This window comes from Seriola lalandi, unplaced genomic scaffold, assembly GCF_002814215.2.
Source record: "Seriola lalandi dorsalis isolate HSWRI2012SDOR001 ecotype SW California unplaced genomic scaffold, Sedor1 jcf7180002053916, whole genome shotgun sequence".
Lineage (NCBI taxonomy): Eukaryota > Metazoa > Chordata > Actinopteri > Carangiformes > Carangidae > Seriola > Seriola lalandi.
The window spans coordinates 10,349-19,617 of record NW_019524469.1 but is presented as its reverse complement, the minus strand read 5'-3'; the positions used below and the strand labels follow the sequence as shown (position 1 = coordinate 19,617).

General features: G+C 44.9%; 1 protein-coding gene across 1 annotated transcript in view; it reads right to left on the bottom strand.

Moving 5' to 3' along the window:
* Positions 1 to 4,508: 4,508 nt before the first annotated feature.
* LOC111652121 (protein TMEPAI-like) overlaps positions 4,509 to 9,269 on the bottom strand; it is a 6,500-nt gene continuing 1,739 nt past the window's right edge. The window contains exons 2-5 of the mRNA XM_023402273.2: positions 8,236 to 8,390; positions 6,768 to 6,818; positions 6,302 to 6,654; positions 4,509 to 5,945 (exon numbers count right to left, since the gene is read on the bottom strand). Of these exons, the coding sequence (XP_023258041.2) occupies positions 5,630 to 5,945; positions 6,302 to 6,654; positions 6,768 to 6,818; positions 8,236 to 8,390 (875 nt within the window). The 3' untranslated portion in view covers positions 4,509 to 5,629. The remainder of the gene's footprint in view (positions 5,946 to 6,301; positions 6,655 to 6,767; positions 6,819 to 8,235; positions 8,391 to 9,269) is intronic.

The window sequence follows — 9,269 nt, the reverse complement described above, 5'->3', positions numbered from 1 at the left end:
GTTTTTTTTTGCCCCCCCTGTGTGTGTGTGTGTAATCAGGGAAAAGGAAAGGAGATCCAGGTTCATTAAGTCACATCGACCCACTTCTTTTCCGTCGTCAGAACCTGATGAAACGTCGTCCTGCTGATCTGAGTCATAAACCAGCCTGAACAGCGTTTGTCCGACTGCCAGCTGTGCCGTAAGACAGACAGACAGGCTGATAGCAGAGAGACAGACAGGTGCTACAGTGAGTGGTGAGATAACCTGTGTGACCTCACTGAGGTGAGCGCTGACGTAGGAACTGGCACCGGCAGGAACGAGAGCGAGTCACTGGAATCTGATCGATACCTGACGCAGAGCCAGAGATCAGCTGACGCACACTGACCCGTCACCTGCAGCTCACCGCTCCTCTCTCCAGGCTGATCCCGAGTCAGTCCAGACGAGTCCGAGTCGGTCTCACGCTGCTCCTCCAGCTCACTTTCACCTGGAGGTGATGAGTCTGTTTCCAGGTGTGATCCAGGTAAAACATCTGTATCTGTCTCTGTCAGTGTGTGAAGTGACATCAGGTCACAGACTAACAGCTGATCCAGAAGTCCTCTCTCCACTCACTCTGTGGCTCCTTTCCTTACCTCCTTCACTCCTTCCTTCCTTCCTTTCCTTCCCTCCTTACCTCCTTCATACACACACACACACACACTCACACACACACACACTCACACACCTCACACACACACACACACTCACACACACACACCGGCTTTAGTAAAGAGCTCCACCTGCTGGAGGCTGGTTGACGTTACACAGGTTTCTGTCTGATAAAACTGTAAAATGATGATGATGTTTAATGAAGGAGGAACTTGAAGATTTTACTGATGAGCTTTTAAAACAGAGTCACTGATGAATATGAGTTCACATGAATGAAGACGTATCTGATTCTTTGTTGCTCATTATCAATGTGAACACAGTATTAATCAATATTACAGTGTCTCCTGTGAGAAGGAGAAATAAACTGTTCTTTAAAAACACAGCAACGTCTAGAAAAATGTTTTAGAAAGAAAAGTGTAGTTTCATAATTCATCTCAAATCATAAATAAAGACGCAACAGGAAACCTTCACCACTTTACAGACAAAGAGACGACTCTCAATCAATAATCAATAAATCAACTACAGAAGAGACAGGAACATATTTATAAAGGTTTTATTGGTTTTAAATTGAAGGCTAACTGAAATGTGTCGATTCAAACCAAGTTTGTGACAACAACAACAAACCAATGATCTTCAGTTTGGAACAAACGGTGAAGAAAATAAGAACAAACCCAGCAACACGAAGACGTCCAATATAAATAAAAATAAACCGTTTTAATACACAAGCAAATATTATCATTGAGAATAAGTAGGCCTCTAAATAACTGAGCCATGCTGTGACAGGAAACAGGTCTGGACCTGGACCTTCAGAACCAGGTTCATCTGTGGAGGAGTGAAAGAGTTAATCTGAGTTCCTGTGCTTTCTACCTGGTCCTGATCCCGACCAGGTGACATGATGCAGGTGAAGTGGACAACAGGTGGGAGACTTCTACAATAGTCTCTCTCTCACACACACACACACACACACACACACACACACACACACACACACACACACACAATGCCTGAACAGCGTCTCTCAGGCTGCGTTCCACTAAAGTCAGATGTGAAAGAATCCCAGCTGCTTCTTTAAAGCAGCTGTTTGTGAGTTTTTGCTATTGCTACATAGCTAACGTTAGCATTGAGAGCTAACAGAAGAAACGTTGCCCCTTTAACTTTTAGGATTTTCTTAAACTTTCAAACACTGTCACTATCCAGGAAGTTAGCTGCTGAACTCCAGCTTTAGCAACATGATGAGTTTAAGGTTATTTCACAAACACAGCTTCAGTGGTCGTAACGAAACCTCTGACTTTCTGACGTCTCTGGAACGCAGCACGAGAACTTGCTGAGCTGCTTCTGAAAATATTCTGCAAAACTAGTTCAGAAATATGGAAGTTCATTCATGCCAAAAATTATAAAGATACAAATAATAAATAGTAAATCTCGTAGAAGAAGAAAAGTTAAAAAGATAAAAAACAAAAGTTAAAAAGACAAAATTAAAAAATACTAAAATAGAGAAAAATAAATAGGAAATCTGATAATTTTGACTCAAACTTTGTGTCCATGTAAAACTGTAAAAAACTAAAACAAACATTAAAAACAAACAAACAAAACTCAAAGGAAACAGGAAGTTGAATTCTTTTCAAGATAAACCTTTAAACTTTGAGTCTTGTGAGTAAACATTTTTTGGCATGAATGGGCTTCCATACTTCATGTCCGTGTTGGAGCAGTAAGAATTTGTCTTTATATTTCGTCCGACAGGGACAGAGAGTTTGAGGACAGATGACGTCTCCGTGGAGCCCGGGCTCCAGAAGGCACATGAGTAGACGCTGGACCGGGTCTGGAGACAGGATGATTAGGGGGGTAGAAGACCAGGACCAGGACCAAGACCAGGACCAGGACCAGGACCAGGACTCCATGTTTATATGAACAGAAGAAGTCGGTACTTGAACTTGTGACACACTTTGAACTAGAAAGGGCACTTAGAAGCAGAAGTACATGTTCTTGTATTTACAGCAGCTTCTGTGTGTGTGTGTGTGTGTGTGTTAGGTAGTTTCACTCTCAGTCGGTTTTACAAATGAAATCAATAAAGTTGTTGATGGATTGACAATAAATCGACCTTGTTTGTTCTCAGGTGAATAAACAACAACAATAAAAACAACATTGATCACTACGTTAAAAGACTAATATTATCAAAAAGGCAAATAGTAGGTGTGTATTGCAACGCTCTCTGCGGCATCACTATCAAAACATCTTCATCATCATCATCCTCAATCTCATCGTCATCCAATCATCATCATCATCACCATCATGCGAGGCGGTAAGGAGGCGTGGCCGGGGATGATTGACAGCCCGAGCTGGCCACTCACATTTAGCCCGTCTCAGCACAGGCAGGCACACATGTAACCACATAGCAACAACAACAAACCATGAACGTTTCCACGGAGACCCAACGACAACCGGCCAATGGCAGCGAGGGGGCCGGCCTGAGAGGAGCTCTGTCATTGGATGGCAGGCGTCTCTAGGCAACAGGTAGAGCTCGTTCAGATAGGAAGAGGGAGGGTGTGTGTGTGTGTGTGGTCCACAATGAGAGAAAAAATGTACGTGGATGAATGAGAGTGCACCTGTGTGTGTGGTTGGTCTGGTTCTGTGTGTGTGTGTGTGTTTGTGTGTGTGTGTGTGTGTGTGTGTTTAGTTTTAGTCTAGACAGCTGGAGGTCTTTCCCAGGACACTTGGTGATTATTAACACTTTCGTTGCTCTGGGAGACGTCGTCCTCTGACTTTATAAAATCTGCTGCTGCTGTTAGTTCATGTGTTAACTAACTAACTAACTAACTAACTATAACTAACTAACTAACTAACTAACTAACTAACTAACACTCACACTGTCTTAAAGCAAAGACAAACATGTGAGCAGTTCACAGAACTCTCAGGTCTGTCTTCTGACAGTGTCACATGTAGAACCAGTAATGGTCTGGTTCTGGTTCCTCCTGGTGACAAAGGAACAGTTCCACATTTAAAATGATGTGTTGATTTGTTCATTTGTTTAGTTGCTGAGAGTCAGATGATCAGATTGATGCCATTCTCTTGTCTGTGCAGCAGGAGAGCTAACTGTGCTAACTTAGCTTAGCACAAAGACTGGAAAACAAAGGGAAACTGTTAGCTTAGCTCTGCCCAGTTAGCTAACTGTGCTAACTTATTCGCTTATACCTGATTCGCTCACATAAAACATTACAAATACCTTGTACATGGTTTCTATGTGACGGAGAGAGAGTGCAGGTGAGACACACCTCAACGTCCTGCTACAGTCGGGCTAGCTGTTTCCTACTGTCTCCAGTCTTGATGCTAAGCTAAGTTAGCCGGCTGCTGCTGGTAACTTCACATTCACTGTGCAGACAAGATAAACATGGACTCGAACACAACCCAGAACCATAAACAGAACCAGAACCAGAACCAGTGTGTGTGTGTGTGTGTGTGTGTGTGTTTTTCCCTCCTCCTCTTGTCTGTTTTTATATCGTCAGTCAGCGCGACTTTCCCTGAAGCCAGTTTCATTTATCAATTATTATTAATTATTGATCACTGTCATTAGTTTGTGATCAGGACCGTCCAGTCTCCTCATACCCGCTGCAAACCCTCCACAACAGGAACCAGAACCTCAGAACGGGGACCGCCCAGTCCAGACACCAGTCAGAGAGGGGGAGGGAGGAGGGGGGAGGAAGGGGGTAAATAAATTAAAGTCACTTTGGGACCAGGCTCATAATCTCATAACGAGGTGAAAGGTGATTAATGCTTTGATTGATCTGATCATCACTGCTTTGGGTCAAGAGATTAATTTCCTCATGATTTGTTTTTCTTCAAGTGGTCGTCATAGAAACGACAGAGACAGAGAGAGGAGGGGAGAGACCCCCCCCCCCCCGGTGGTGTCAGGTCTCTCTCTCTCTGTTCATGCCAACAGACAGAGCCCCTTCACAATAAAAGTCTCTCACACGTTCCATCTGCTCATACTTAAAAAATAGTGCAATTCTTTTCAGCAATTATATAAATAACTCTAAATTCGTGCTTTTAAGTTCGCTCTCACTTTGCATACATGTGTGTATATAGACTCCATTTGTAACGTATATACAGGCCGACATGTACGCAGCAACATGTTCCACGTGGACGTTGGCACCCCAACACATTACAGATGTTCCTCTAAAACTAGACGACATAAAAACAACAGAAAAAAACTGATAAGAATCATTTAGTTTAGAAAAATACCCTCGACTTTCTCTGTGTTCGCTCGTCCGTCATATTGCAGATTCTTCTTCTTCTTCTGGGGTGAACAGTCTCCAACTTTGTGCAAAACCTTCTTCAGAAAACATAAAAATAAAAAGGAGGATTTCAGCGACGACTCCTGCGCCAGTCGGTCGACATAAGGCAGAAAAGTTTAGCTCAAGGACCATTAGCTCTGTGCTACATCTAGTTTCAGATAGCGCTAACTACACCTAAACTCTGTCTGTGCTAACGTGCTAACGTGCTAACGACACGGCGGAAGCCTGGAGCAGGAGCTGCTGCTGCTGGACTGAGTCGAAGCAGCGACGGTGGATTATCACTAAAAACAAAAACGTGGAAGAACCAGAGACACGTCTGATGTTCCTGTGAGCGCCAGACAAACAAACAAACAAACAACAAACAAACAAAAGGTTCTATAGAAACAAACAGGACAAGTAAATATTTATATTGAGTGAAGTTTGATCAGCCTGATGGAGGAGGGGGGAGGGGGGGTCCTCCCTCTCCGCCCTCTGACCTCCTCCTCTGACATCATCATCTGTCCATCTGAAGCGCTCCTCAGACAGGAAGTAGGAAGCTGTGGAACAGGAAGTACCAGGCGTGCTCCTGCAGGAGCGACGTGGTCTCCAGGTGTTCTTACCTGACGTGCTGCCTCCTCCCCGCCCCAGCCCAGACGCTGTCAGCCACAACTACAGCCGACCAATCACAGCGGGCGTTACCGTTGTTCCCGCGGGCCGGGACAGGGGGGGCAGTGCCGTCACACCTGCTGGGGCTTCTGGGATTTCTCTTTCGTGTTCCTTGCGTTTCTGTTGTCCACACTTCCTGGCTGCTGAGGCGGCGGAGGTCGGAGCAGGCCGTGTATGAGCGAGGACGGTGGCGCCTGTGAGGGTGGTACAGTCCGATGGGTGTGGCCGGAGCTCAGGGACGTCGGGTGGTAGTAGTGCCCGATCACCTCGCTGTACGCCGGGGGAGCTCCCTCCACTCCGGTCCCCTGCTTCTGCTGCCGGGACAAGGCCTCCTGGGCCTCCAGCACACTGACGCCTGAGTGGACGCTGGGGGGAGGGGCCTGCAGACTGAGAGAAAAACAACAAGGTCAACACTGACTGAAACATGATTTAGGCCTTGTGACATGATATCTCCAGGGACTTTACATTTGGTACAAACGTTCACCTGGACTCAAAGACCAACTGGTCTTTGGTCAAAGGTCAAAGGTCAAGATCAGTGTGAACTCACAAAACCCTTTTTAGCGATTCCTCTAGCCTTGACTCATATTTGATATTTTCTATGACTGTGGAGAAACAGGACGAGACCTGGAACTAATCTGTGTGGCGGAGGGATACGACCACGACGATCTGGTTCTAGTTTGACAGTAACAGTGAGTCGGGGGGGGGGGGGTTTCAGACTACAGGTGACTGCGTGGTGTAGTTACCTGGCCTGCAGACAGGAGTTGGAGGGGTCGAGGGGATGGGAGTCGAACACCGTCCGGTTGGGCGGGGCTCTGACCGACTCGCGGTTCAGCTCCATCTGCTGCTCCGGGTCTCGGAGCTGCAGGGTGCAGGGGCCCTGGTAGGGCGGGGGCTCCTCCCCGTCTGAGAGGGAGATGGTGGGGGGCAGGTCGATGAGGCTCTGGGGCAGGTAGGGGTACGTGGGCTGGAAGCGACTCGGGGCGTAGGTGTGCTGGAAGCGCTGAGACTGGAGGGGGGGGGGCTGCGACTGAGGCTCCCGCTGAAGGTAGGAGGGGTGGACCCCTCGGTCCGGGGATCGGGGGTTATACACCTGGTGCTGTGGGAGGGATGACATCACGTCACTGCTGATGTCATCATGAGTCTAACGTCACAGATCTGATAGAAACATGATTATTGATTAAATCATGAACCTGATCACTGATCACTCACCTCACTCAGACCACTGCTGGTCCCATCAGAGGACCACAGACCCCCCCCCTCCTGAGAGAGACAGAGATGTTAACAATATTTATTTCATTTATATATGCAAGTTAATTACAACAACAAACATTTAGAAATCTATATGTTTATGTGTTTCTTATGAATTAATCTCAGTCTTTTGGACTGTTTATAATATCAACATATATTCATGTAACATACGTCTATAATATAAACATACATACAGGGTTCATATATCATTTTGACCTATATGTTTTTATTTTGTATGTTTTATTTTATATGTAGATATATAATATTTCCATATGGTCTGAGTCACTTTGATTTAAACCATTTAATGTTTAGACTGTTTACATCTATTCTCTTTGTGCTCGGTCAATAAAGTTGATTGAAATAAAACTGTAGTGGAGAACATGGAAACTTTATCTTCTTCACCACTGTTCATATATATTTTTATTTTTTATTCCACCTCTGAGTGAATGTTCAAATACTAACACGTTAAACTCTTTGACTTTCTGCTGCACTTCCCTCTGTGTCCACCAGAGCGCTCCCTGCTGCAGAGCACTTCCTGTTTGAAGCTGCTTCATTCTCACATTCACGTCTTTAATCTGAATATTCCAACAGATCAGGACAAACTGCAACAACCACGTCAGGTTATTTTTCTATATTGCACACATTGTGTTGTATATGTTATTGTATATAGTGTTTCTAATTCGTCTCATTTATTTTAGATTCTGTTTCTATTATTTTTTATTTATTTTATTTACATTATATTATATTTTCTTATATTATATTATATGTGTGAATGTTGCTGTGTAAAGGAACCTGACTCCTAGTTCTGTGTGTGTGTGTGAGTGTGCGCGCATTTATGCCCCATCCTTTACTCATATCTAATTTGTAGACTGAAGCCACACACACGCACACACACACACACACACACACACACACACACACACACACACACACACACACACACACAGTAGCAGGTGATTCACAAGTGAAGTCATATGTTTGAAGAAGCCTCAGGTGTAAGACACTGTGTGTGTGTGTGTGTGTGTGTGTGTGTGTGTGTGTGTGTGTGTGTGTGTGTGTGTGTGTGTGTGGTCACGAGCAGCCCCCCTAATGAAGAATTGAGTCATGTGTTAGCGTTAGCCTGCAGCAGAGTCTCCTCAGTGATCACATGTCACTCAGTTCCTCACAGAAATCACTGGAAACATTAAACAGCTGTTTGTTTAAATAAAGTTCATTCATTTCTTTGTGTCTGTTTAATTTACTTCATGTGGTAAAAGAGCTGGATTCTTTTATTTATGACTTTTGACTCAATAAAAGCAGCTGTTCGTATGTGACTGTCTCTATTTGCTCCACGTGTTTAAACATGTTTAAATATGTTATGTATTTACGTTATATGTATTGAAATGTCCACGTTGGAAACAGGCCAGGTGTACAGGTGTGTGTGACTCACGTTGGCCAGTGGCAGGTGTCTCCTGCGCGTGGGGGCGTGTCTGGAGAGGAGCGAGCGTGCTGATAGGCGGTAGTGGTTGAGCAGACAGGTGATGACCACCACCATCACCATCATCACCACCACGATCACCAGGATCTGGACGAACTCCAGCTGGGCTGCACAGACACAGAGATGGAGGTCGTCATGGTTACCACGAGTCGGCCTGTGACTCCCCTGATGATGTCACTTTGATGTCATCATGTTTTTTTTAAGTTATAAGACCGTTACAATCAGAGACTTTATTCATCAGCTAGCTCGTAGCTTTCATGAAGTGGCAGTTAGCACAGCTGTGTGTGAGCAGATGAACCTGCATCACACTGTTTCTATCAAGCTGAATTTAAACATGTCGCAGCGGCGGCGGCGGCGGCGGCGGCAGCTTTTCTAATGTGGTTTTTATTTCCCTGAAGCTTCAGTTACAGAACAGATTGAATCAGTTCAGATCCTCCAACACAGACTCAGGACACAGTGTACTGGCTGTGGCTGTCAGCTGATACTGGTAATCAATCAATCACAACAGAACAAGTGATCTCTACCAGACGGAACAGTTTCCCCTGTTGTAATTAAAAGACATTGTTTGGCCTCCGTATGTCACAGGCCTGACTTCAGGTGTGGCGGGAAACAGCTGCTCGTTTTGTCCAAAACACAAAGAAACTTAAAGTGAAACCAACAGAAGCAGCAAATAATTCACAGTTCGGAAGAAATCAATAATACATATATTGATCTATTGATTCACTGACTTATTGACTCAGTATTTGATAGAAAATAAACAACAAACAGCAGGTGACAGAGTTTCAGACAGAGATCACACACACACACACACACAGACACACACACACACACACACACACACACACACACACAGACAGGGGAAGCTTTGTTTAGAGACAGTCTGCTTTAACCCCCCTTCACACACACACACACACTTTTTCTCACAGGGAGCAGACAGAGGTCAGGGCCAAGTCAGAGAGAGGAACACACACACACACACACACACA